This window comes from Filicampus tigris, chromosome 14, assembly GCF_054856515.1.
Source record: "Filicampus tigris isolate MCC_2025a chromosome 14, RoL_Ftig_1.0, whole genome shotgun sequence".
Classification (NCBI taxonomy): Eukaryota; Metazoa; Chordata; class Actinopteri; order Syngnathiformes; family Syngnathidae; genus Filicampus; species Filicampus tigris.
This window is the reverse complement of record NC_141230.1, coordinates 18,233,631-18,261,142: the sequence shown is the minus strand read 5'-3', so window position 1 is coordinate 18,261,142 and position 27,512 is coordinate 18,233,631. Positions and strand designations below refer to the sequence as shown.

The following is a 27,512-nucleotide window of genomic DNA, read 5'->3' as shown; positions in this document are numbered from 1 at the left end:
CTCTTATCAATGGCGTCATATCCGGTAAGTGTCTTCTGTAATTCTTATTTTTTTGTCTTCTGTAATTCACATCGGGAATTAAATTTGCATTATTATCTGAAGTCTTAGAAAAGAGACAAACTAGAATGAAATAGCTGAATGAAAAACATGTCAATTGGCAGTGCAGATTTATTTTCACTTCTAATTTAAGGCACAAGTGCATATTTTTAAAACGACATAGTTTACAACTTTTGATGTGTCTCCTTACAATTCATTTTTACAGAATCTAACTGTGCTGCACTACAAAAACCGCAGCTGAACCCAAGACTAACTAACCTAATAGACTAACCTAATCTATTACTGTACTGTATAAATATTAATCCCATTCCCTTCTAATTCTTTTCTAACATTTTCAAGCAGTGGCAGGCAGTGCATTTGATGGGCCTTCAGTGGGTATTTACTTGACTTATCACCACCACATTATGTTGCAATTACAGAAACCAACAATACTGAACAAAAACTCAATGGAAAAGCATGCTAATATCTTCCATCTTCAGGGTCACAGGAAAGCAGGAGACAATTCCATCTGAACTAAGTTGAAAGGTGAGCTACAGCCTGGAATGATCACAACCATTCACATCTCCAGGTACATATACTGTATACAGTATGTTGTGTAATACTGTAATCATTCAAATGGGGATGTTTAGATGGGTTATTATTTTTCACAACTAAGAAATACTCTCACAGCTCATATAAATGACATATGGCCACATCTTGTCGTTTATCATAGAGCGGCGGTGTGCATTTTGCCAACCTGTCATTCAGCGAAACATTCTTTTGTGTCACAAGGTCTCCTCTAATTACTTCTTGCCTGCAGCTTTGCAATACAAAGCCTCTTCACCTGGAAAGAGCTGGCAAAAAGCTCCCCGAATCCATCGCCCGCAGTGTGCACCGGGCCAACCGCGGTGGGAGGAGGACACCGAAAGGTCAATGATGGTCATCTGTCGAGGTCGGAAGGTGAAAAGATGGCCTGTGGCTAGCTTTGGGGAAAAACAAATAGTCTTGGTTTTTCAGTACTGAATTTTTGAAGGAAGCAAAGTCAAGTGTAGATCACAAACACCACAATACTTTCACCGACTTGTGTTGGTTTGTTTTTGAGCTGATGCACCGCAGTGGTTTTTTTAAATGTTGTTTTTTTTTTTTTAGATGAACATTTTTTCCCTTTGAACCTACTTTCTCTAGGCAGAACTGTTCCGGTCTCAGTGCAAAGGTAACCAGGTCATTGCCAGGTTGGCCTCTTAACCTTTAGACGACCCCAGCTGAGGAGTGTATGCTTGCATTTATTAGAATTACAAGTTATTCTTGTTTTAAATCATTTGTTCAATTGTTATTATTTTAGACAACAAATCCGCATGTACTATTACTGATTATGATGTTATATGATAAAAGCATGTAGTTACTAGTCTGCATTAATGTAGAACTACACTGCATCATACTGAGAAGTGTTTCTAATATTTTGCCCATCACACAGCTACAAAAGGCCTTGCAATTGACAACCAATTCAAGGCCAGCTAGGATATCATCCAACTCACTCGTAACCCTTATGAGAACACAATGGCAAGCGCTATCGAAAATTGATGGATGGATGAATGCATGGATGGCTCAAGAGGTAACCAAAAAATCACAAATTATTCCCACAATCCCACTTGTATGACGTTGTCCATCAATTTTTAAATGCGGCTCCTGTATTGGAACTCATTGTGGTGTGCAGTGAGAGAATCACATTTTCTACATTTCTTTTCACGCGATGTTCCGTAAACTTAAATGAGGAAGAAAAAAAAAAAAGGTGTTAACTTGCAAAATTCAAATGTGAAATTTCCAGTGTCTAAAATACCAACTTCAAACCCGTCATGGTTGGAAAATGTATTCCTCACTTCTTGTGGCCCCGAGGCAAGAGAGGGGAGTCTGCATGTGCGAGAACCATTGAATTGGTTGGGTGGTTCTTCCTTATAAAAGAGGTGTGCGTTCTCAGGTTCCATGACTCTGCTTCCCAGAAGGACGACGTCGCTGTTGCTGCTGATAGATGTTAAATGAGCTAGCCGGTGCTCTTCATGCAACGTGGATCGTCCTGCAGGTCCAAAACGGCACATTGAAATACAGCAACATCTCAAGGTAGGTTGAACAGTGCAGTGAAGTTTGTTCTCTGTGGACGCTTTCCATTTGCATGCATTTACTTTGTCACTGACATGCCATTCTCTTATTTGGAGTAGAGACAAAGATGTTCCTCTCCTGGGAATCAATGCTACTGGCCACAGCACTGACTTGTGTCTGGGCTCAAGATCTGCATGACAACAGAAGAGCCAAATCTCGCACAAAAACACCGGTTGCGAATATTTATGATGGGCAAGGTAAGAAAAATAAATCTACAGTACCTGTTTATCTATCTATCTATCTATCTATCTATCTATCTATCTATCTATCTATCTATCTATCTATCTATCTATCTATCTATCTACTGTATATATGTATACCGTATATGTGCATGTATTAATTTTACCTTCTTACATCTAGTCTAAGTGCACTTAATTGTTCTGCCTGTCACTATACGCCACTGCCATAGATAGATAAAGATACAAAATTTGTAGTAAAGAATTAATCATTTTGGTGAGAATTAAATTAAGTTAATTTGGATCATTTCTGACAGCACATGTAGTCATCTCTCACAGCCAGAGAAGGTAGTACTATAATGTGTTAGATTTAATCCATCCTTTTTGCATGCATTTTATTTGTCAGAGTGGTTTTAGTGAAATGTACTTTTTACTTTTACTTGAGTATTTTTGGTAAAAAGAAACACTATGTGTACTCCATTAAATTGAGCTACATTCTGCACGGTATTTTTATTTTTATCTATCTATAACTGCTTGTGCGATATATTTATTGAAAAATGTTGACATTTCAGCCTACAATAACTCCACCACCAGCATGTGCTGTTTCAAGTATAAACAAAAAAGTTAACTTTAATTTAAGACTATTGTGGCTTTGATTAAATAAATATTTCATAATTATTGTTCATGTTTTATTGTTTTTATCTCGTTGTCCAATAGCTGCATTTGCACATTCCTATTTTACATTTTTGTCTATTTGATGTTCAACCTCAGGTTTTTAAAGAAATCACAATTACTCAGTACTTGAGTAGTTTTTTTTTCAATGAATATGTACTCACTTGAGTCATTTTATTTTAAAGTAACAGTACTCTTCTTACTTGAATACAAGTTTTTGCAATTCTATCCACCTCCGCTCATGGCACACTAATAGTGGCAGGGATTCACTTAAACCGAAAGTCAACCCAAACATATTTTTTTCAAGATTATTTTCTATGCAGGCTCGCTAGTTGAAATACGGCATTTTGATTATTTGTGGAACATGAGTTAAGCAGCAAAATCCACGTTTTTAGCCATCTCAGGGGGCGGCCATTTTGTCACTTCTGTCCACTGATAATGACATCACAGTTGTTCAGGGCTCAGCTAACGACCAATCATGGCTCAGATTCAGAAAACAGGTCAGCCGTGATTGGTTGTTACCTGAGCCCTGAGTAGATTTGACGTCATTTTCAGTGGACAGAAGTGACAAAATAGCAGCCCCCAGACATGGTTAAAAACGGGTGGATTTTGCTATATTCTATAAACACAATATCAGAATGCCTTGTTTCAACTAGTGGCCCTGCATAGAACATATTCTTGAAAAAAATATGTTTGGGTTGACTTCCGCTTTAAGGAACCTAATTTGGTAACATAACCTTGAGTCAATATTGTTTAAAGAGACAAATTTCATTTCTTCATGCAGCCATCCTGGATGAGGACTGTAGCTTGGAGCTCTCCTTTCTGCTGGATAGCTCTGAGAGTGCCAAAGACAACCACGAGCAGGAGAAGCAGTTTGCTATGAACTTGGTGGATCGACTCCAAGGCCTGAAACTGCAGACGGGCCGCAGCTTGAGTCTGAGGGTGGCCCTGCTCCAGTACAGCAGTACAGTCATCACCGAGCAAAGATTTAACGACTGGAGGGGAACGGAGAACTTCAAGAACCGCATCGCGCCCATCGTTTACATCGGCCATGGCACCTACACCACGTACGCCATCACCAACATGACCAAGATTTACCAAGAGGAGTCCAGCCCGGGCAGCATTAAAGTAGCTGTGCTCCTCACGGATGGCTCCTCCCACCCGAGGAACCCGGATATTTTCTCTGCTGTCGCCGAAGCCAAGAACCAGGGTGTCCAGTTCTTCACTCTGGGCATTACCAGAACCGCCAACGAGCCCTCCAATGTGGCTCAGCTCCGCCTCCTCGCCAGCTCTCCTACGTCCGACTTCCTCCACAATTTGCAGGACAAAGACATAGTTGACAAAATAGCGACTAAGATTGTGAGTATAAGTCTTTGAAGGCAGTTATTTACTTTCAATTCACAGGCTTGTATATTTAGTGGAATGATGGAAAAACAAATGATAGAATAACTCGACTGGAATTTTAAAGGTTTTTTTTTCAGCTTTTAAAAAAAGATTGACATCTTCATGCTCGTGTAGCATCTAATATGTTATCTTTTAATTTACATTTAAATTGATATTTAGCATTAGCATTTAGCATTTTTTAAGGCAAGTGACATTCACTAATTTCCTACAGTGTTATTGTTAAGCACTGTATGCTATATCATTATCCATTTGATATCCATTATATTACCCAACCATTGTTAGAACAGCTTTTAATTTGCTGTTTGGCACTTTATCCCATGTTGTGTATATCAGTTTCTTACTACCGGTACATTTTTCTGTGTGTGTATTTATTGTTACGTTTGTTTGTTTGTAGAATAGAAATTATTCAGTTACCATTACCTTATCTTAATAGGCTATAAGTAACAATAAAATAAGAATGCAATTTCAATTATGTTTGCTTTTATTTGCAGAGTGACCTTGCTGATGAAGGAGTAAGTCACGCTTCCCTTTGACAACGTACACTAACTAATTGAAATTTGCCTGAATCATAAATTTTCACACTGATTAAAAGTCCACATTGTGTATCTCTTCCCTTTTTTCAGTGCCCACTGGCTCAAAAGTGCGCCTGTGAGAAAGGCGAGAGGGGCCCCAGTGGGCCCTCGGTGAGTAGCAACTTCTTTTCAAGTGTCAGAAGTCGACATGCCCTCAAGACAGGTTTTTTTTTTTTTTTTTTTTAAATCTTTTGTGCTAAATGGCAATTTCACACGTTTAAACAATCATGTTGAATGCTCCCTTTGTCTGTCTTGTAGGCATTTTACAAAAGCAATATCTGACCACCATTCACTCCATTAGCTATGTGTGTGGATATGTGTAAATGTACAGTATATATATATACCAAACTGAAACTAAGCATTTTTTTGGAGGGCAAATGTTACAGAAAATTGATGGATTTTTTTTTCATGCTCATACCTGGATCCTTGGCATCAGCATGTGAAAGCCTATGCTTTAAAATTTTCCTTCGTGCATGATCGCACTGGATTTTCTCAACCCTGCGTGGAGATGCTTATGCAAACTTGCATTCAAGCAAGCTGGCAAACAATCATGCTGTGCTGACAGACAGTTGCACGACCATTAACCAGGTGCTTTCTCCACGGAGAGATTCTTGAAATTCTTCCGTTCAGACAGGGCTGCTCTCATAATTGCTCTTATTGGTTTAATGGTCACAAACCAGCAATGTCTGGAGGATAGCAACTGACATGCATGCAGGTGCGTTTCAACGCAATGACCCCCGGCCCCGGAGGGCGAGACCACTCATGCCCTATTTATGCTCCAGACGTCACTTAGAAGTGACTCATGGTGTCATGCATAAAGTGCTTCGCAGGTACTCAAACAACAGTACATTGATCTTTCCCCCCACATGTCTGTCTTGGTGTCTCAGACAGACTACAGTAAAAATGCATTTTTTTTTTCCTTTACATAGTTATACGTATAACTAAGCGAGCTCCCAAATCTAAAATGGTGATTCTGTTTCCATCTTCAGGGGAAGAAAGGTCGTCCAGGAGAGGAGGGCGCCCCCGGGCTAAAAGGACAAAAGGTGTGCACCTATTCACACGCATGACTAGATCCTCTTGGCTGACAAGCTCTTAAAAAGTTATTTATACCTTTATCTCAGACTCAGGGTTGCACACCTGAGATCCATTTTTCAGTTTGAAACAAGTTATTGACGTCAGTTTCCTAAGACTGGGAAATTATTATTAAGACATTTATTATTACAAATTACATACACTATTTCACCGTATACCATGTCCTCCATGTTTCAGAATATTAGATGTACACTTTTTTTTTTTTTTGATCAAACGCGACCGTCCTAACTTGGAAAATGTAGAGGTATTCAGACAAGTAAACAGTCATTTGGAAAGACTTTTGTATTTTCATTACCTACCTCCAGCCGCGTTCTAGCTTAACCTAACAATACAGGTCATGTTGTTTGATACATTTACCCTACAATGACAATATTTGTCTAAACATTTACAGTATTTTTCGGACTATAAGTCACTCCGGAGTATAAGGTGCATTTTTGGTGGCCATTTATTTGACAAAAACCGAGACAAGAAGAGCAGAGCACCCAAAATCCCCGCACCCTAATCGAGTTGACAGCAGCGAACAAGGTCAGGTTGGATTAGAAATTTCCGCTTACTATATGAATGTCTTTCTTTCTAGTTTAAAATGGCTTATCTTAACTAGAATCCTGCATCGCTTTGTGGCTGAAGGGAAAGTCTTGGTCGGATGTTGCGCCTTTTGGTGCTGCAATTTTTAAATCCTTGTTCTGGCAGAAGCCGCGTGCTAAGCTAGCAATGTGTCATACATTAGTTGCCATGCCATGATTACTACTACTTCTTCTTATTATTCCATTTCATATTTTACTTTCTTTTGATGGTTGGAAAATACTTTCGGTGTGTTACCGTCACCTTCTCTAGCATGCTAAGGACCGCCACCTACCTTAGCATGCTAAAGAAGGCCGCAGTAAGACAACATGATTAGCAAACAGGGATTTTGGGTGCCTGTCTAATTTTAATATATACAAATCACACCTGAGTATAAGGACCAGCCAAACTATGGAAATAAAGTGTGACTTGACTCTAAAAAATATGATATCTAACGATTTAATGACTCACTATCATGGTGACATTACAGGGTGAAGCAGGAATAAGTGGTACACCTGGGCGGGACGGTGCTGAGGTAAATGCACCAAATATTCAATTAAAATCTGTACATGTTTACTGAATCTTATTCTTTAATAGCTAATAATGAAATGTATTTACAGGGAAAGTCAGGTTACAAAGGAGAGCAGGTAAGTGATCAGGGTAACAGATGATTGCAGTTCAAGTCTGCATGAGCATGAACTTGGAAATCTATCCACAGGGTGAACGGGGGGAGTGCGGCACTCCAGGAATCAAAGGAGACAGGGTACGGCAACATGAGTAACTAATTATAATATTTTGTCATTTAGCATAATTGATGTGGACATTGTCACTATGTGACCTGCTGCAGGGTCCTGAGGGTTCGATTGGTGCAAGAGGACTCAGAGGACTGCAGGTCAGTAAAAACTGCTTAACTCGTGATATAATTATGACATTAGAAAATAGAAGTCATGACATATATACTGTAATAATAGTCTTGCGATGGTTTTAGATCACTTTTTCTAGGTGAACGTAAGAATTAGGCCTACATTCCATGTAGGAAAGTTACATATTCACAATACTGTATATCAATATGTCTGACATCCGGTATATTTTGTCGACAAATTGTAAATTAATCATAATTACATTTTATAATTTGTTCATTTTTGTTATTTGTTCTTTTTGCTTTCATTTTGCTTCATGGATGAGTGTGCTTCTTTTTTTAGAGACAATTTTGCCTGTATTGTAGAGAAAAAAGAAAGAAAAAAAAAAGGAATGTCAATAATTGTAGCCCACTTGGCTCACAATTCAGGCAGGACAAATATTACATTTCTTCTATCCAATCAACAATGAAGAACAATAAGTAGGAAATGTAGATAATATTTTAAATTCAAGGCAATGTATAATCAACTACTCCATAACTATGTAAGGATATTACACAAAATGTTATCTTCTGACTTTTAACCTACTCCTCAAACATGTGGACTTTCCCTCTCATTCAAACATACAAACTCAGATGCACACACTTTAGTTTTTAATTGTATGTTTTTTGTGTCCAGGGGCTACCAGGACCACATGGAGACATTGGACCGGAGGGCCCACAGGGAAAACAGGTTAGCACTTTTTTTTTTTTAAACAACATAGCCCTCTTCTGTTACCTTGGAATTTCCTTTATCATAACTTTTAACAACAGATTTTACCACCACTGTGTGTGAACAACACGCAGCACAGGAAGCTACACGTTAATTGCCTCAGAATGGTGTTCCCCTTCATTATTATAATAGTGAAGGAATGAAGCATCAGATTGAAATTGCTCGTGTTTTTCGCCTTGGCTTGTATCCAGTTTTTAAAATTTAAAAATCAGGAAGTGCCAAAAGCAGTGTCTCTTTTATGTACAACATGCAGTAACCAAGTACAGGAAAGGTTCTCATGTGAGGACAAGTGTTCAGCATTACCACAGACATAAATTATGCTGCTATGTATTGCTGCATTTTGGATTTGATAGACAGCCGCGCCTTGAGATATGACTGACCCGAATTTTTCAAAGTACGGGCCGTTGTTTGGCCGATTTTTTGCTTTGACACGCAAGCAAAAATTGGATGTACGACCACCGTACGGTGGTAATGAACTCAAGTCACTTCACGGCAAGCAGCAGTTAGTGAACAATTCTTCAAAAGAACAGGCTTCAGGATGTTTAATGCCACTTCCAGTTGAAGTGTAGTCAAAATAAAGCAAACTAAGAAAATTTCATGTTGTGTATTTAAAACAAGGTAACCTCACAGCGATATATTCTTTATCCTCTGCATATATATATGTATATATATATATATATATATATATATATATATATATATATATATATATATATATATATATATATATATACGACTACTGCTACATTACTTCAGCTTTATGAATCACTTACAGTAGTTGTGATACTCTTCTTCATTTGTGTCTGAATGACTGTATTATACTGCCCCTCGATGGCCAAGTCGCTCACAGCGGGAGGAGCTGCAATGAATTAATCATGAAGCATAAATTGTTTAATTCTTCTACATTGGGTTGGATAGCAAGTGTACAATACATTGTATTGGCTAAGTAGCCCAACGACGCAATTACAATGATGGAGGATCTAATACAACTACAAAAGAGCTTCTAACATGCCACAGGGCGAAATTTAATTTCTGTGGAATGCATTTACAGTAGTACAGTAGTTGTTGGGTTTTTTTTTAGATCAAAGTTGTAGATGTCAACAGCATTTTATCTTTTTATGCACTGACAGACCCTTTGATTTTCCGTGTCAAGGTTACATATGTGCCGAGAAAGAGTAACTTGACTGAAACTGACAGATTGAGCTCAAAACATGTCCTGACTTGTGAGGAGACGACTGATAACCTGACATTTCGATGACAGGGGGAACGTGGACCACCCGGCCCTCCAGGTATTCAGGGAGAAACTGGCATTGGGATACCTGGACCAAAAGTATGCATGAAGTCTTTTCTTTTGCCTCCTTATATTTTCTACACCGGCTTATTTGCAGTTACCGTTCTGTGTGTGTTACTACATTCTGTTATTTCATTTTTCCAGGGTGACATGGGATTTCAGGGGCGCCCAGGTCCTCCTGGTCCTACTGGCGTGGGTGCACATGGTCCACCAGTGAGTTTGGACTTCTTTTTAATGAATTGTCCTTCATGTATATTTCTGTCATCACAAATTCTAAGACTAACGCTCTATGTCTGAGTTTTTTTTTTTTTTTGTTACAGGGACCTCAAGGGCCACAAGGTGTTCAAGGGGAAAAAGGACCCACGGGTGAGGGCCTTCCTGGACCAAAGGTGCAGTATTCATTAGCATTCCATTCAAGGGTGCTATCTAACCTTATATTTTATCAGAACACATATCCTTGTAGGAAATAAGAGAAATTACTTAATCCATTTTAGCTGTACAGGTATTGTCTAGTATCAGTGTCCAAACACTGCAGGCGTAGCGCCAGGATGGGCTCGCAAGTTTGATTATCATCCAAACTAAAATCTTAACCAATACGTGGGGGATCTGAGGAAAAAAAAAAATCATCACTTCACTTACGGTTCTCATTTTTTCAGCAAAACGCATTATACACAGCACTAGCATGTTCAATATAAATGGAGATTGAACCGAATTTGGCCAAAGAATATTCAACAAAAAAAAAAACGAAATACGTTACAAGTCATTTTTAACCAAACGCGCAAGTAAACAAAAGAAAGACTCATACATTACCACAAAGGTAAGATGCTCACTCAGTTTACGTTTCAAAGATATGCTGAAGTATCCCGAGATTTGCTGAGATCCCATGTGTGACATCTTGCATTCACTTGGAATGGTACAACCTCAAAAGTGTTCGGCTTTAAAGGTTCTACTGTGTGGTTTTTTTTGTTTTTTTTAATTAAATTTAATTTCCAATCCAGTTGAATGAACTGCTGGTATTGGCACTTTGAACTTTTTTTCCCACCATGGTGGATCTACTTGTATAGTTCATGACTTATATGACGTCAAAACCACTCCGCACTTCCAACCTGCTCGCTCACAAATCAGGCAATCAATCAAAGTCTCAACATGCAATGTCTTTGAGTTAAGCCTCCTTTAAATTTTTGTTGCCCGTGCTGCGGCATGCTGTATCGCTGAACAAATAAATTCCCAAAGGGCTTTAAAACAAAGCAAGCGCAATAAAAAAATGACTTTTAGGTCAAATCTTACTCTGCAGTTAGTTGAATAATACGCTTCCATCCCCAGTTAAATGCTGAAGATGTACAATATATAACTGTGACCAAAATGTCCAGTCTTTATCGCAAGACAAGATTTGTCACTGAGAGGAGATTATTTATGATGAAATAAATGTTGACATTTATTTGTGGAAACGTGTGTGAAATAACACTGGAAATGTCCTCAAGCGAGTACACATCTGTTTGACCAAAGCCAGACTTCCTGGGCTGGGTGTTCTTCGTTCAACCCCTCTGCTGAGTTCAGAATCCCCTAATAAGCCACCCACACATACAAATGCACTAAATTGCACTTCATTACACTCGCTGCAAGCTGCTTATTCTTTAGGTCGACGTTTCAATGGTATTGGAAAAAGCCCTCTCGAGGGGAATCGTCTTGACAGAAGATGGTATGAAGGGAAAAATAAATACTAACTTCCATTCCTTTCGGGTTGGATCATCTGAATGAAGTGGGTAACAGGAGCCAACACGCTCCTCTTCTTAACCGTCTCAGTGGGGAACAATACAAACTTGGCAAGGACCCAATAACTATCAAGTGGCTCCGATGTAACTAACACGGCATGACTTTTTCTCCATAGGGGGATCGAGGGCTCCCAGGACCGAGGGGATCGAGAGGACAACAGGGCGCAGGAATTAAAGGAGAGCGGGCAAGTGAATGTTGAATGTCATTATTGTATCGTAGAACAAGAAATGTCATTCTGCAAAAAGACAGGGATGGGCCACAAGTTTTCATCAGTCCAGTAAGTGCAACTAAGCCATGTCTGACATCTAGTGGTGAATGGTGATATTACAACATAAAAGTACAGACTACCTCTGGATACTTGCGGTTCAGCACCCATGGATTCACATATTCTCTGATTTATTTTGCGTTTTGGTTTCAATATTTTTTTTACATTTTGTTTTTTTTTTCCAGTTTTTTTCTGGGATTTTTTCCTCCCTGTTGTAAGTAGAAGACAAATATTGAATATTCATCAGCATTTCTTCTTCTTCTTTTTTTTTTTTTTTTTTTAAGAATTTTGTGTTTGGAAAAAAAAATGTTTTGTTTATTTTTCTGGGCTCAAGGGGCCACTCAGAGTGTGGTCCCATGCATGTGGCATTGTCACCAGTTGCCCATCCCTGGCATAAAATGTCAACTAAGTACATGCCTAAGCTAAACGACATACTGTAAATCAAATACTAACTATAATCGCTACAGACATTTCTTTGGTACCAAAACGCCCGTAATAACCATATTTATATTTGACTTAAATACATTTATATATCAACAAATCAATATTTTTAAGCTACGGCTAATGAAACCATTTTTTGCTCTCCTAGTCTGTAAAAGTACCTAGTTGCTATATTTCAAGAACCTTCATAGACACAGAAAAGCACTTGGTATCAAAACATCTGCAATACCCAACTTTATATTCAACATTAGTATGTTTATGGGGATTTAAATCAATACATTTCGAGATGTAAAGAAAAAAACAAATATTTGGGCAGACATCTTGGATTTGGGGTCCACCATTTTGGAATTTTGCATGGCCAGCTGTATTTTTTAAAAGGATGCTATTTGAAGAGTATATGTTCCAAACGTCATGCTTGTATCATCATTTTCACAGTTCTTTCACTTAACTGTTCCATGATACGACTTTGATGCTTTCCTTCCAGGGTGAACTGGGGCCCTTAGGTCCACCAGGGATCACCGGGCTGACAGGAGTGGGTATACAAGGAGAAAAGGTCAGCAAAACAATTGACATTTTTGTCAATTCGCACCCTAACACATGCACTTAGCATTTGGGATTGCTGAAATTAACCTTGATTACTATCCAGGGAGTTGAGGGTCCAAGGGGGCCACCAGGAGTAAGAGGGCTTCCAGGAGAGGGGTTGCCTGGACCTAAGGTTTGTGAAAGCAGTTCTCCAAATGCGTATGTGAACAATAAATGACATTCTTTGTATTGTTTTTGAGGACCAAGGTTCTGTTTCTTTCTCAAGGGGGATCAAGGTTTACCTGGAGAGCAGGGATCGCCAGGAGAAAGAGGTATCGGTGAAGCTGGTGCAAAGGTGAGACAAGTCCCCTTTCAAAATCTTTTTGCGAATGAATGGACGATGATGTCATTTAGATGCATATACCAATGTTGTTGCGCAACCAGCCAGTATCGAACGATTTCTTTGTATTGACATAGGGAGAACCTGGATCTGCTGGTTTAGGTGGCTTACCGGGTCTTCCGGGGGAAGACGGGGCACCGGGTCAGAAGGTACGTAATATTCCACCGACATTGGCTTTAACCTAGCTACCGAAAAGGTTTTTGCATCTGGGATACTTTTTCCCCCGTTAGGGGGAGCCTGGGTTACCTGGGTCAAGAGGTTCTGAGGGACCTCCAGGAATTGGCACTCAAGGAGAGAAGGTTTGTATTTTGGTTTTGGTACTTAGCATATTAAATCCCAGCATAGATCAGTCACACTATGTGTGGAACTCCTTTAAAGGGGGACCAGGGTCTAAGGGGCATCCGTGGGTTACATGGACCTCCTGGGATCTCAGGACCCTCTGGTCCAAAGGTAGGTATCAAAGAATCATTAATGAAATGATAAATATGAATAAGTTTCCATCATAATAATGCAAAGTACTACAAACAAGCTCATGTTCTTTACCGATTACGGTACCACTTGTAGGGTGAACGTGGGGTACCAGGACACCAGGGCATTCCGGGGCAGCCAGGACGATCTATAACTGGTCCAAAGGTGAATGACTGATTATTGATCAATCTGTATCGTAATACACATCTTAGTCAAGAAGAAGTGTTTGTTGTTCTTCAAATTACTTAGAAGTTACTTAGACTAATCATCACTATGGCTTGAAATTCTTGTCTTCAGGGGGATCTTGGTCCCGGTGGGCCGCCTGGACCGATTGGGGAAACAGGCCTTGGACTTCCAGGTCCAAAGGTGAATGCTACTGCTATAGCTTAGTGTTTTACAAAATGAATTCAACAAATCAGCATTGTGTTGCTGATATCATCTCAACTGGCCTTCGTTCCATCAGGGGGATCGAGGTAGTACCGGTCCACATGGTCCACCTGGTCCAAAAGGCGAAGGCAGCCCAGGACCTTTGGTTTGTAAAATCATCGACCAAGACGTTAACACTCATAGCCTGCCTTTGAAATTGCAAACAAGCAGAACAATTTCTGTTCAAGGGTCTGCCAGGACTTCCAGGTTTACCAGGAGAGCCGGGCCCAGAAGGAATAGGAATTCCCGGACCGAAGGTTTCACTTGACATTTTGCTCATTTGAAATGGTTTTTCATATGTTGAAAGGATTACTTGAAGACAGTTTGTTCATGTCATGACTTTTCCAGGGCGACATTGGCTTTAGAGGATTACCAGGCTTGCCCGGCCCACCCGGAGAAGGAATACAAGGACCTCCGGTGAGATTACCACTCGATTATTTCATCTTTTCTTCAAACTGTGAGATTGCTTCAATTTCATAACCAATTCTGAACAAAGATTGCTCTGATGTGCTGCTCTTTTTTGCAATTTCTTTGGCAACTCCCATTTCTGGTCCGGATAAACATTGGAATCTGATGTGTTTTTGAAAATGTGTTCCAAGGGTAATGTTGGGAGAGCAGGACCTCCTGGCCCAAACGGACCACCAGGAGAGGGTATTCAAGGACCAAAGGTAAACATCCCCACCAGTTCACATCCCAATTATTTATAGGACTTAGCCTTACTAACTTTAACGGAATGTTTATCAACTAATCTAACTTCAGGGGGATCCTGGATCCCAAGGTATGACTGGGCCAAGAGGGCCGAGAGGAGATGGTTTTCCTGGAACTAAAGTAAGAGTCTTCATATTATTTTGACCGTTGCATATATCATCTACTCGATTGGACTGGCTGATGTCTGATTGATTAAATATCCTCTTTTGATGCAGGGTGACCGTGGATCTCAGGGTGAGAGGGGAATGAAAGGTGCAAAGGGAGATTTGGGAGATCCAGGACTGCCAGGTGGAGAAGTATGTAAAAAAAAAATAGCCGTTGCTCAACATTGTTAGCCAATACAGTTGACAGATGTGAATAATTATTTTTTTCTAAAAACAGGGAAAACCAGGAACAAAAGGAGACGCAGGCCTTACAGTATGTTCATTTTAATCCATTTCTGACTAACTAACTAACGAAGAAGTTTAGTTCTAATGCAGTTTGGTTTGTTTTTTTTCAGAGAGAGGACATTATAAAGCTCATTAAAGAAATATGTGGTAAGTGTGAGTCAAAATATGTCTGTATTAGAAAAATGCTAATATACAGTACTCCACTTCAAAGACAAATCAAATTTAGTGGATACTGTATGTTTGTATTATGTAGATACCATTAGGGCTGTGCAATTAATGGAAATTCAATTACAATTACGAATATTACGCTCCACGATGACAAAATATAATCGTAAAAAACGATTATTAATATGCATTTACATCCAACGCACTATGTTTGTTTACACACAAGGAAAAGATACTTGAATGCATACATTTGCAGCTTTTTTTCTTTTTATAATAACAAATTTTCTAAATTTTGTTTGGAACTTACATAATTATAGTGTTTTAAAGAATTTGATTTGTCTTTACATTTTTTACGTTTAACCATTTTCTTGTTTTGTACCAAAAAATAAAACGAGTAATTGTGATTTAAATTATTACCAAAATAATCGTGATCAACGTTTTTTTTTTTTTTTTTCAAAATCGAGCAGCCCTAGATACCATGACTATCATTTCAGAATGACATATTATTAGCCCTTTTTTATCAGCCAATGTGCGAGGGATTATCCAAGTGTTAACCGTTTTTTGCTGTTGCCAGGATGCGGCGTCAAATGCAAAGAAAGGCCAATGGAACTCGTCTTCGTGATCGACAGCTCCGAGAGCGTCGGCCCTGACAACTTTGAAATCATCAAAGATTTTGTCACCAGGCTGGTGGACCGGACCACAGTGGGACGCAACGCCACGAGAATCGGCCTCGTCCTCTACAGCCTGGACGTCCATTTGAAGTTCAACTTGGTCCGCTACATGAACAAACAGGATGTGAAGCAGGCAATCCGAAAGATGCCTTACATGGGCGAGGGCACCTACACTGGCACCGCCATCAGAAAAGCCACCCAGGAGGCTTTCTACAGCGCCCGGCCCGGTGTCAGGAAGGTCGCCATCGTCATCACCGACGGTCAGACGGACAAGCGAGAGCCTGTTAAACTCGATATCGCCGTGAGAGAGGCCCATGCTGCAAATATCGAGATGTACGCTCTGGGGATCGTCAATTCTTCGGATCCGACGCAGGCGGAGTTTCTGAGAGAACTCAACCTCATTGCCTCTGACCCTGATAGTGAACACATGTACCTTATTGATGACTTCAACACTCTACCAGGTGATAATGGGGAGGTGGTGATAATTGCTCTGAAAAGCATACACGTCACTGAACTCGAGACAACAACAATCTAAACAGCCCCACCGCGAATAGCGAAAATCCAAAAAAACACTTCCGAAATCCATCCAAACATATTTTTTTCAAGAATATGTTCCCAGCAGGCCCATTAGTTGAAACACGGCATTCTGATTAATATTGCGTTTGTGGAACATGCAGCAAAATTCACCCCTTTTTAGCCATGTCAGGGGGCGGCCATTTTGTCACTTCTGCCGACTGAAAATGACATCACAACTGCTCAGGTAACGACCAATCACGGCTGACCTGTTTACTGAAGCTGAGCCGTGATTGGTCGTTACCTGAGCCCTGAGCATTTATGAGTGGCCATTTTGAAGTGACAAAATGGCCACCCCCAGAGATTGCTATGGATGAACTGTTATTCCACAAACGCAATAACATATAGCAGAATGCAGGGTAGGGTTAAAATACATCTGCAAATATGTGAATTCCCAAATGCCGAGCTGAGAATAGGCAGCCCTAAAATAAAGCATTGATGTAAGTGTATGGTATACAAAATAGTTTTTTTTTTTTGGTTCTAATTGATTTTTTTTCATCTTTTATGTTCTGCTTTCAGCACTGGAGTCTAAACTCATCAGCCAGTTCTGCGAGGATGAAAACGGTGCCCTCATCTACAATCGCATTTCAAACGGGCACTGGAACGGCAACAACGGAGTCGCTATTAATGGAAATAACGGATACGGACAGCATACTAATGGATTCAACGGTGGCTATGGAAAAACCAAGAACGAAGTTAATCGGAACGGTTACCAAGAGGAGGTCATAAATGTGAGACGGCCCAACAGCCGAGGCCGTGGAGACACGTTCACGCTGCCCATCAGTGCTGATCCACTTCCTATTCAGGTCATTCCCCGGAATTACTTGGCTTTACAAATACTGATGTCAGAAATAAACCAAATTCTGAAACGATTTTGTTTTTTTTGTGGTCTCACTCAGGTGGAAGAAGATGAAGACGGTGAAGATTTAGACTTGAGGGCCCATGTGAGGGCCAGCGGCAATGTGGTTATAGTGAACAAAACAGCATCTTTGTCACATGTGAAGGAAAGCGCTCTCTCCAATGAAGCAGTCTTACCATCATCATCATCATCATCATCATCATCGTCGACGTCATCATCGTCATCATCGTCCACTGCAGGATCTTCATCCACAAACTCAAATCAGTTGCAGCCTGTGGTGAGTCCGCTCCTGCCTGAAGGTGAGTACTGCGTGAAATTAATCTCACTTGACTTATTATGCATTTTTTCATTGAGTTTTTTTTTTTGTTTTTTTTTCCTCCTTCAGAGGTTCCGCTTCGCGATCCCCGCTGTAACCTCAGCTTGGACCAAGGCACCTGCAGAGCGTACAACATTCGCTGGTATTATGATAAGCAGGCGAATTCTTGCGCCCAGTTCTGGTACGGAGGCTGTGCTGGAAATGACAATCGATTTGAAACCGAAGATGAATGCAGAAAGACTTGTGTTATATTGAGGACAGGTATTCAAGATTTTTAACATCACACATTACATTTCCTGAACAATTTATGATCCTCGACTAATTGTCATATTGTGATTATTCCAGCAGGATAAAAGTACAGGAAGAAAATTGGACATTTTACAATACAATCAATCTGTGGTGACTTTTTTTTTTTCCACAGCAAAGTAATGTGCCGATTTGCTGATTCAACACAAAAATAAAAAAATACTAATATAATTCACCGTCAATGTGACATTATCGAAGATCGATTAGATGCTATACGTTTTTTTCTACATCTCCGAGCCCTGTGCTTTACTTTGAAATTGATGCTGCCGGACAAATTAGTTAAATGTCGGGTGTCAAGTTGAAACTGGCAGCTGCAATACAGGGACACTTATTTTTAAATTACGTGTGCAGAAGTCTACGTATTGAAGTTGTCATCAGGCGAGAGGTGATCCCGCTCTCCTTATTACTGTCTTCATTATCCCTCCATGAAATGTGTCACAAGTTGGGCTGTCTGTGACTGTTTGAATAAATGTCTTTATTTGTGTTTTTATTAATAAAATAATAAAACTGTTGTTTGTTTCATGGTTTGTTTTCACCCACAGTTCCTATGTCAACCCTAAAGCATGTCTTAAACATGCTAGCAATTTAAGACAAAATCAACATCACAAACCAAAAGATAAAAAATTGATTTTTGTTCTGCACATACAATATGGTGGTGCCTTGAGACATGAGTGACGTAATTTTAAAAAGAAGTTTCAAGCTGTTTATTGCCATTCCCAGTTTGTTTCACTGCTTTCCCATTCATGGAACAAATTGGACTAGTAATTTAACCACTTTGTTGGCTATTAGTTTTCAAGCAAAAATTAATTCCTGATATGTTGGAAAACCTAAATATATTCTCTCTGCACACCTAATCAGGCACAAATAATTTTACAAATACAATAATGGAAATATAATAATGTACATCTGTATATTCCCCCTCCCTTATGTCACTTGACCAATTTAAACTGTTGAAAATGGCTTCCTCTCTTTCACGATGCAATACAAATGGTTGAAAAAACTTGCCATTTTTGAGGTCTCCTGACAAATGACTAATTTGGAGGTACAAACCAGCGATATATACTCTAATTAGAGCTATAGTCTAAATCGCTTAATATGTCCCCTCTAGTTTGCCGTCTGTTGCCATGGCGACTGTAGCTCAGAAGAAGCTTCTCAGATTAGCAAATCTGCTACTTAGCCAGAAACCACTCCGGTTTTATCGCCGATAATAATAACAGATAAAAAAGATCGTCGCACAACCTTTCAGCCATGGCATCCGTTTTAGATGCTCTTTGGGAGGACAGAGACGTTCGTTTTGACATAACCGCACAGTAAGTTATATTTACACTTTTTCTTTGCTCGTTAGCCTAGCAAGATACAGCATGCTTACACTTATACTTATCAGTAGTCGTGCTCATCGATATCGTATATAATTTATTTATCTCTATGGTCCTGCTTGCCTATTACAGGTAAATGTCGCTTACATTTTCTCCCACAGGCAAATGAAAACTCGGCCTGGTGAAGTGCTGATAGACTGCCTGGACTCCATCGAAGACACGAAAGGAAATAACGGAGATCGAGGTAGCTTTGTATTAAACCTTTGAGGACAACTTGTGTTTGGATGGTCATCAATCGAAAGATGTTTTTTTTTTCCTGTAGGACGACTCTTGGTGACAAACCTGAGAATTATTTGGCATTCTTCGGCCTTGCCCAGAGTGAATTTGTGTGAGTAATTAAAGATGTTAATCATCAATGAAAGGTATTATGATTGTTGCCATTCAATGGTTTTACTTGTAGATAAGTAAATTATAATTTTGTTGCTCTTTTACACGCAGTTAACACAAGAAAAACAAATGAAAAAGTGTAAATGTTTGTAGAAACACGTTTCATTTCTGCAAATGTAAAATAAAATGAATTGCACAATTTGGTGGCGACAGACCGAAGCGCTTAACCATCTCTACTTTCGTTTTTCAGCTGTTGGATACAACTCTATCATTAACATCACAACAAGAACAGCAAACTCAGTAAGCATACTTTGTCTCTTCGTTAATTGTTATTGTACTGATTTAGAATTTTTTTTTTTCCTATTGGAAATAATGGAAACAAACGCACTAATCTTCACCAAACCTTTATAAACTGTTAATGTACATTGTCAAGCAGAACTTTAACAGCGTTGACTGTCATACTAGTGTAAACATAAGTTAACCACTGTTAAAATTGAAAAGTCAAAACAATGAAGCAGTTTTAATTGTAATGACTAAGGCCCCCAACTGGACAAGGAGCGAACACAAGGAACACCACGTGTCCATTGACTTGAAGCAAAAAATGTGGGGAAAAAATGTTTGATTCATTATATTCAATCTAATTATGTCGTTATTGTATGTTGTGAACTCAACCAATTTTCCTCTAGAAACTTCGAGGCCAAACCGAAGCCCTCTACATCCTGACCAAGTCCAACAACACGAGATTTGAGTTCATCTTCACCAACGTGGTTCCGGGAAGCCCCCGCCTCTTTACATCCGTCATTGCTGTGCACAGGTAACAAAGCAAGGGAAATTATCAACATACAGTAGTTGTACTAAATACTGTACCACAGTAAATATTTGGTGTGTTTTTTGCCACAGGGCCTACGAGACGTCCAAAATGTACCGAGACCTGAAACTGCGAGCAGCGCTTATTCAAAACAAGAACCTGCGACTTTTACCTCGGGAGCAAGTATATGACAAAATCAATGGCGTCTGGAATTTATCCAGTGACCAGGTACGTCTTTTCATAATGTATGAACTGTGCTGAATTCCACTACCTGCTATGAGAAAAGATGGATACTTTTGCTTCAAATGTTTGTTGATTATTTTTTTAAATTCTGCTTACTTTTGTTTCTTCTAGGGGAACCTGGGAACCTTCTTTGTCACCAATGTGCGGATTGTATGGCATGCCAATATGAACGAGAGCTTCAACGTCAGCATTCCTTACCTCCAGATTGTACGTATATTGGTCTTAATTTCACCAGTGGCAGTTTCGCTCATGGAGAGTAGAAAAGTAATACAGTTGCTGTATCATTATCACTTTCAAAATTATTTAATGTTATAATCATACGTGATCTCTAATGAATTATTTTGTAAGTAGTATTGTCAGATATGGTTGAGTTTCATTTCAGACAAATGGCGTCATTGTAACAGTGTCGGATCTTGTTATACATCCATAATAATAAAAAAGACGTCTTGCAGTAGCATTTTTCCCATATTCGGTCCAACTGCAACATTAAATGGGATCCTTTACAAGCGTGTTATTCACCTCTACAAAGATAGCAATGGTGTTTTGCACCTTCAGACTGCCCTAGGTATTTATTTAACAACCTGTGTAGCACTTTACTCTAACCAAAACGATTTCACCCCTTTTAAAAGCCATATAGGATTTTATTCATGTCGCATGTTCTCTAGAATTTGTTATATGCTGTTTTATGCGCGTATTTCTATATCTTTCCCCCCCCGAAAGTGGTCTATCAGAATAAGAGATTCGAAGTTTGGCTTGGCTTTGGTGATAGAGAGTTCCCGCCAGGTAAATTTATGATACTTTGGAGTTACATTTGTTTTTATGTTTGTAAATTACAAATATTTTTCCGGGTTTTTGTAGAGTGGCGGCTACGTTCTGGGGTTCAAGATTGACCCCGTGGACAAGCTTCAAGATGCTCTGAAAGAAATCAACTCGCTACATAAGGTGTACTCTGCCAACCCTATTTTTGGAGTGGACTACGAAATGGAAGAAAAGGTACGCAAACATACAGATGCATCTCAGTAAATTAGACTATCATCAGGGGGATGTAGTTTCAGTAGTTCAATTAAAAAAGTGAAACTCATATAGATTGACTAGATACAAATACAGAAACCCAAATTTCACCATCTCAAGAGATTAGCACATCATATAAAAAGACAATAAAAATGGCAAAGCATTTACTGACTCTAAATGAGTTTCACGTTTTAAATTGAACTCCTGGGAAAAAAAGGTTTTGTACGATATTCTTATTTATTGAGATGAACCAGCTTGCAAACGTTGAATGACTCAAAATAAGCCCCATATATTATTTGTTACGTCTTTATCATCTCTACATGAAAATTAATCTGTTCAGGTAAGCTTGTTGCAAGGTTAGAGTTGAGGAAAGCTAAGGAAATAACTACAACTAAAATTTAAAAATGATTTTCATTAAAAAAAACCAAAAAAAACGAGAGTGCTTCTTAAAAAAATGATTACTGAGACTACATTTTACAAGAATGTTTTTTGTTTTCATCTTTGTCAAATAATTTCAACATGACACAAGTGTCATTTGGGAATTGTAGTTTACTTTATTACACAGTACTTATTGTGACTTTTTTTTAATCTTGCACTTGACAAATATTCCCTTATATAAAAAATGAACTAGTACCAAAACTAATAAAAACTAGACCAAAATGAAGCATTTTCAAAAATAAATAAAAAATGACGAAATCCGCTCTAAAAATGAATGAATACTAACTGAATTTAAAAAACAAAAGTCAAAACACTAAACTAACTATAATGAAAAATCCCAAATGATTATAACCCTGGCTTGTTGTCATAGTGATGTTTGTCCTAACAATACTTTTAGCCGCTGCCTTTGGAAGAAGTGACGCAGGAGCAGCCTCCCGATGACGTGGAAATCGAGCCGGACGGGGAGACGGATGCTTTCACTGTGAGTGGCTCTGTTTGTCATCGTCACTCTCAGCACTCCTGCTGGGTGGTTTTAGCTTTCCAGCTCCAAGAATAGCTGCTGACCACTGACATGCAACTTCATGAACACACACAAAAGGATTAAATCAGTTCTAAAAAAAAATAAAGTTAAAACACAAAAAGAGCTAACTGGAGGTTCAATTTGGCAAGCAGGTGGCCACATTGGCTATTTTGAATGTAAAAACATAAACCGAATGAATAAATATACAAGCATAAACTCTGAATATAAGTACCCCACAGCTCTATTTCTTACTTGTTTAAAACTTACCAGTTGTTGTTTTCACACAGGCATACTTCGCTGATGGCAACAAGGTAATTTCCCGCAATGCATGTTACTTGAATCTTAAATTAATGATATCCTTGATAGCAAACGTTTTTGATCCCATGCATCTGTTTCCTCAAGCAACAAGACCGCGAGCCCGTTTTTTCAGAGGAGCTTGGCCTCGCCATTGAAAAGCTGAGGGATGGATTTACGCTTCAAGGACTGTGGGAAGTCATGACCTGAAACATTCATTATTTATGTATCATCCATGTAGATATTGTGATTCCAGAAACCGGATTACACAGTTGTATAGTTTTGATAGTTTTTTTTAATCATGGTTAATTTCTAAAAACATTTACTGTGAACATATGTCTATGTAAAAAAATATGGGTGTTTTTGTTTCATAGCAAATAAATATCTTATACAGCCTATCTTTGTAATAACTGTACTTAGTTTTGTAAATGCATTATTTGTACATGAGAGGAACAGCGTCTAAACACAGCACTCAGGTATTTTAATAATGCTAAAAGAGGACAAAGTGTCATCGCCTATAGCAGCAGCTGTTCGCTCAGGGTGGCTACATGCTAATACTGGTCAGCACTGTCATTGATTTATGGATTAATGTCCCTAGCATGCCAAACATGAGCAATAAGTACTACAACAAATCTGACTAATCTGTCTTTTCTATTTTTTGTGAATGTAACCTAAATTTACCCCAGTACAGTACAGTACAGTATTTGTAAAAGTACTCACATTCTGTAGGCCCTAGCAAAAGTGAAGTACGGATATTTTCTAAGAAATGGATACTACTTCATCAATCATTTTTCTTGTGCCTACATACATGTTGGAGCCGTTATAATCCACACCACAACGAGGGACGCTAGCCAACTGCTAGCTCGATGGCTAACAGGCTTCCGGTTCACAGCCTTTATTCACAACCACAGTTGTGAATGCGCTATGAAAGCGCTCAAGGTCTTATATCGTTGTGGAGGGCCAACTAATGCCGGATGCACAAGTTCATCACTGGGCGCCGTTTTAGTCATGGCCAATAAATCAGAAAAAGGGAAATGGTTAAAAACAGCTGAACACTATATCGCCACAATTCAATAGGCCTACACCGTATCATCTTTTCACGTTTCCACCAGTTATCTTCAAACATGTAATGTACTTATAAATAAATCTGGGAATTCATGTTACTTTAAAGCTCCCTGTTAAATGATCCCCCATGCCTTTAAGTCCCTAAGATCTAGATATCAATTGTGGTTAACTTCACAATTTCTGGAATTTTTACATCACATCAACATCTGTGAAGGTTGAAATTTCTTTTGGGGCCTATTTTGGCAAAGTAAGGAGTACAATGTTCAGATGTCTGTTTCCAAATGTAGGGAGTAAAAGTTGAAAAAAACAAAAATATTGAAGTATAGAATGAAAAAGCTACTTACGTAGGTACAGTAATTAGGTATTGCCGGTATTACTTTTCAACTCTGATTGAGGTAGAGAAAAAGCTCATAGGTTATTTATGTGAAGACTACTAACAATGCTGTTACGCCTCACCAGGGTGACAAGGCTCCTCAGTTGTTTTTACTCCATGACAGCTGTGTGTGGGCTCTGATAGGGCCAAGCTGAATTCTTCCTGGATGGGGCGCCGGGCTAAATTTAGAGGAGCACACTTATATCGACTGTGGCCTCAGATCTGACCAGTTTAAAACTCCGCTTCTTCACTGCGGCCAGTTGTATTCACACTGCGGCTCTTCCGATCCATTCGCGACCACAATGGACCCTCGAGGGTTGAAGGAAGATCTACGCCTCTTTCAGAGCACCTTGCTTCAGGACGGACTCAAAGAGCTCCTGAATGAAAATAAATTGGTGGACTGCATCCTGAAGGTGGGCGACAGGAGCATTCCCTGCCATCGGCTCATCCTGGCCGCATGTAGCCCTTACTTCCGGGAGCTTTACTTCTCTGAAGATGGCAGGGAAGTGGACAAAAAGGAGGTGGTTTTGGAGGATCTGGACCCCGCTGTTATGGAGGCTATCGTAAACTACATGTACTCAGCAGAGATCGACATCAATGATGACAACGTGCAGGACGTCATGGCGGTTGCCAGTCGCTTCCAGATCCCCTCGGTGTTCACGGTGTGCGTGAACTTTCTCCAGCAGAAGCTAACTATGAAGAACTGCCTTGCAATTTACAGGCTGGGGCTGATGCTCAACTGCCCCAGACTGGCAATAGCCGCCCGAGATTACATCGCCGATCGTTTCCTGACCGTCGCCAAGGACGAGGACTTTTTGGAACTCGCTCCTCCTGAACTCTTCGCTCTTATCGGAGCGGATGCCCTGAATGTGGAGAAGGAAGAGGTGGTGTTTGAGACCCTCATGAGGTGGATCAGGAAAGATAAGGAGAAGCGAATCAAGTCTTTACCGGAGGCCTTCGAATGCATCCGTTTCCGTTTACTCCCAGAGAAGTACTTCAAGGAAAAGGTCGAAAAGGACGACCTCATCAAGAGCGATCCGGAGATTGCCAAAAAAATCAAAGAAATCAGGGAAGCATTTGCGGGGAAGTTGCCCGAGAAGAAAAAGGGCGATGCGGAAGGCGAGGAGGCTAAGTTGCCCGGCTACTTGAATGATACGCGCAGATACGGCATGTTCGCTAAAGACTTGGTGCTGATGATCAACGACACAGCTGCGGTGGCCTACGACGGCCAGGAAAATGAATGTTTTTTGGCCGCTATGACTGAGCAAATCCCCCGAAACCACGTCAGTCTGGTGTCAAAGAGAAACAACCTCTATGTGTTGGGAGGACTCTTTGTAGACGAAGACAACAAAGACAACCCGCTGCAGTGTTATTTCTACCAGGTAGAGATTCATCTTTATTACAAGAAAGAAGTCTTAGGCCGGTAAACTCGTGGTTCAGGTTCTGGGTTTAATTCTTGGGTTCGGTCAGGTTTAGGGGGCTCAAATCACGGCTCCTGACTTTCTGTGTGGTCAAGTGTGAATTGAGAATGAGTCGTTTGTAGTTTGGGTTTGACATGTATCTTTTGTGACACACCTCGTCTCTCTGGCCTTTGACTGACTGGTGACCAGTCCAGGGGGCGCGCCTCTTGCGAGAAGTCAGCCTCTTCTTTCAAATGTCCTTCCAGATGGACAGTCTTGCTGGCGGTTGGATTGCATTGCCCCCAATGCCCTCGCCCAGGTGCTTATTCGCCATGGGGGAGTTTGACAATCTCATCTTCGCTGTGGCGGGAAAAGACTTGGAGAGCAACGAGTCCCATGACACTGTTATGTGCTATGACACAGAGTAAGTAATGCTATCTTTGGCGAGAGTTCTGATTATTTTGTTAATTCTTTCTTCAATCTGCCATTTTTAGAAAGATCAAATGGACTGAAACAAAAAAGTTGCCCCTGAGGATCCATGGTCACTGTGTGGTCTCTGAGAACGGGCTGGTTTATTGTATCGGCGGGAAAACGGATGATAAGTAAGTTGAACTATTTCTTTCCATCTTCAGGTTTTTGGTTTTGGTTTGACTTGCATTCTCACACAATCCAGCAAACCCACCAATAAGATGTTCGCATACAACCACAAGCGGTCCGAGTGGAAAGAGGTGGCCTCCATGAAGACGCCGCGGTCCATGTTCGGAGCCGTCATCTACAAAGGGAGGATCATTGTGGCTGGGGGAGTCAATGAAGAAGGTCTCACTTCTGCCTGTGAAGCGTATGACTTTTCAACCAACAAGTACGTGGAGTCCGTACACGGAACGTCGTCAGTCCGACAATCTGTATCACGCTGCGGTTTTCGGTTATAATCTCCATCATCCGTCCACTTCCCGATCACCTTGCTGTGTGCACGTCTTATTCCAGGTGGTCACCGTTCACAGAGTTTCCACAGGAGAGAAGTTCAATCAACCTGGTCAGCTGCGGAGGACTCTTGTACGCCATCGGAGGATTCACCATGGTGCAGAACGACAACAAGGAATGCGAGGCCGTTGAAGTCGTGGACATTTGGCAGTACGTGACTTATGCGTATACGGTTATACGCGCTGCGCGTAGCGTTCTTTCGTGATATGTGACTGCGCTCTGAGAATGTGCTCGCTCCCATCAGGTACGAAGACGACAAGAAGGAGTGGACGGGGATGATCCGGGAGATGCGTTACGCGGCTGGAGCCTCCTGCGCGTCCATGCGCCTCAATGCAGCCCGCATGGCCAAACTGTAATAGCTGAGGAATTTATGTTTTTATGAATACTCATGTTGACGTTACACTATAACATTGTGCATTTTATGTTTTTTGACACTTTTCTGATGCTTTAGTGGCCAGTGTAAGTGTATAATCATCACGACGTACTGCATCCACTTTGTCTTGGTGTGGACAGTTGCTTGCGTCATTTCAATTTTCACCGTAAATGACCTGAATATAACTTGCACAACACAATTTTTAAAAAATGAAGTAAACAACGGAAATAATGTGGCTGTCTTTAGAATGAACCAATCGCATTCAAATTGATGTTAAATGGCAGTCAGCACGCACAGGCCACTGTTTAAAGTGCCTCCGATGACCCCCAAATAAAATTCAGGTGTTCTAGTAGGCTTTTCCTGTCATGTTTTGCTTTCCAGCAGAGGCCTGAACGTTTTGTGCTAACTGGTATTTGGAACTGTTAATAATTCACT

The 27,512-nt window shown here is 40.1% G+C and overlaps 3 protein-coding genes and 1 long non-coding RNA gene across 9 annotated transcripts; 3 read left to right on the top strand and 1 right to left on the bottom strand.

Moving 5' to 3' along the window:
• The first annotated feature begins 28 nt into the window (after window positions 1-28).
• On the top strand, window positions 29-18,379 carry col28a2a (collagen, type XXVIII, alpha 2a). 6 transcript variants are annotated; one of them, XM_086051953.1, is made up of 38 exons: window positions 29-582; window positions 857-996; window positions 2,012-2,151; window positions 2,250-2,387; window positions 3,823-4,397; window positions 4,934-4,954; window positions 5,066-5,125; window positions 6,004-6,057; window positions 7,158-7,202; window positions 7,288-7,314; window positions 7,386-7,430; window positions 7,515-7,559; window positions 8,203-8,256; window positions 9,557-9,625; window positions 9,731-9,799; window positions 9,907-9,975; window positions 11,475-11,543; window positions 12,550-12,618; window positions 12,712-12,780; window positions 12,874-12,942; window positions 13,065-13,136; window positions 13,218-13,286; window positions 13,366-13,437; window positions 13,552-13,620; window positions 13,753-13,821; window positions 13,919-13,987; window positions 14,070-14,138; window positions 14,230-14,298; window positions 14,481-14,549; window positions 14,641-14,709; window positions 14,805-14,885; window positions 14,971-15,006; window positions 15,089-15,125; window positions 15,718-16,275; window positions 16,907-17,193; window positions 17,287-17,545; window positions 17,632-17,823; window positions 17,908-18,379. In XM_086051953.1, the coding sequence occupies exons 4-38, from the start codon at window positions 2,258-2,260 to the stop codon at window positions 17,913-17,915; spliced, it is 3,693 nt and encodes a 1,230-aa protein (XP_085908079.1). In that variant the 5' UTR covers window positions 29-582; window positions 857-996; window positions 2,012-2,151; window positions 2,250-2,257; the 3' UTR covers window positions 17,916-18,379. The 6 variants fall into 6 exon arrangements, with proteins under 6 accessions (XP_085908079.1, XP_085908076.1, XP_085908074.1 ...); XM_086051950.1 differs by having other exon boundaries at window positions 2,034-2,151; window positions 17,632-18,379; XM_086051948.1 differs by having other exon boundaries at window positions 17,632-18,379.
• On the bottom strand, window positions 3,703-19,445 carry LOC147136651 (uncharacterized). The gene is made up of 3 exons (XR_015089606.1): window positions 19,332-19,445; window positions 17,423-17,539; window positions 3,703-4,342 (listed from the first exon to the last, which is right to left on the bottom strand). It is a non-coding gene; the product is annotated as an uncharacterized LOC147136651 (long non-coding RNA).
• bbs5 (Bardet-Biedl syndrome 5) lies at window positions 18,958-23,281 on the top strand. The gene is made up of 12 exons (XM_086051968.1): window positions 18,958-19,178; window positions 19,346-19,428; window positions 19,507-19,572; window positions 19,822-19,871; window positions 20,258-20,385; window positions 20,472-20,607; window positions 20,734-20,829; window positions 21,343-21,405; window positions 21,481-21,615; window positions 22,469-22,552; window positions 22,879-22,902; window positions 22,994-23,281. Exons 1-12 carry the CDS (start codon window positions 19,117-19,119, stop codon window positions 23,093-23,095), a joined length of 1,029 nt encoding a protein of 342 aa, XP_085908094.1. The 5' UTR covers window positions 18,958-19,116; the 3' UTR covers window positions 23,096-23,281.
• Window positions 23,282-23,394: 113 nt separating this feature from the next.
• klhl41a (kelch-like family member 41a) lies at window positions 23,395-27,431 on the top strand. Its single transcript, XM_086051959.1, has 6 exons — window positions 23,395-25,705; window positions 25,990-26,147; window positions 26,218-26,325; window positions 26,397-26,582; window positions 26,708-26,854; window positions 26,949-27,431. Exons 1-6 carry the CDS (start codon window positions 24,626-24,628, stop codon window positions 27,058-27,060), a joined length of 1,791 nt encoding a protein of 596 aa, XP_085908085.1. The 5' UTR covers window positions 23,395-24,625; the 3' UTR covers window positions 27,061-27,431.
• The last annotated feature ends 81 nt before the right edge of the window (window positions 27,432-27,512 follow it).

Bases quoted from the DNA above. Each gene is read 5' to 3' on its own strand.
- col28a2a (XM_086051950.1), top strand. From the start codon at position 2,258: ATGTTCCTCTCCTGGGAATCAATGCTACTGGCCACAGCACTGACTTGT. The intron at 4,398-4,933 runs GTGAGTATAAGT...TTTTATTTGCAG, and splicing joins ACAAAATAGCGACTAAGATT to AGTGACCTTGCTGATGAAGG. The intron at 14,299-14,480 runs GTGAGATTACCA...ATGTGTTCCAAG, and splicing joins AAGGAATACAAGGACCTCCG to GGTAATGTTGGGAGAGCAGG.
- bbs5 (XM_086051968.1), top strand. From the start codon at position 19,117: ATGGCATCCGTTTTAGATGCTCTTTGGGAGGACAGAGACGTTCGTTTT. The intron at 20,608-20,733 runs GTACGTCTTTTC...TGTTTCTTCTAG, and splicing joins GGAATTTATCCAGTGACCAG to GGGAACCTGGGAACCTTCTT. The intron at 22,553-22,878 runs GTGAGTGGCTCT...GTTTTCACACAG, and splicing joins GGGAGACGGATGCTTTCACT to GCATACTTCGCTGATGGCAA.
- klhl41a (XM_086051959.1), top strand. From the start codon at position 24,626: ATGGACCCTCGAGGGTTGAAGGAAGATCTACGCCTCTTTCAGAGCACC. The intron at 25,706-25,989 runs GTAGAGATTCAT...ATGTCCTTCCAG, and splicing joins TGCAGTGTTATTTCTACCAG to ATGGACAGTCTTGCTGGCGG. The intron at 26,583-26,707 runs GTACGTGGAGTC...GTCTTATTCCAG, and splicing joins TATGACTTTTCAACCAACAA to GTGGTCACCGTTCACAGAGT.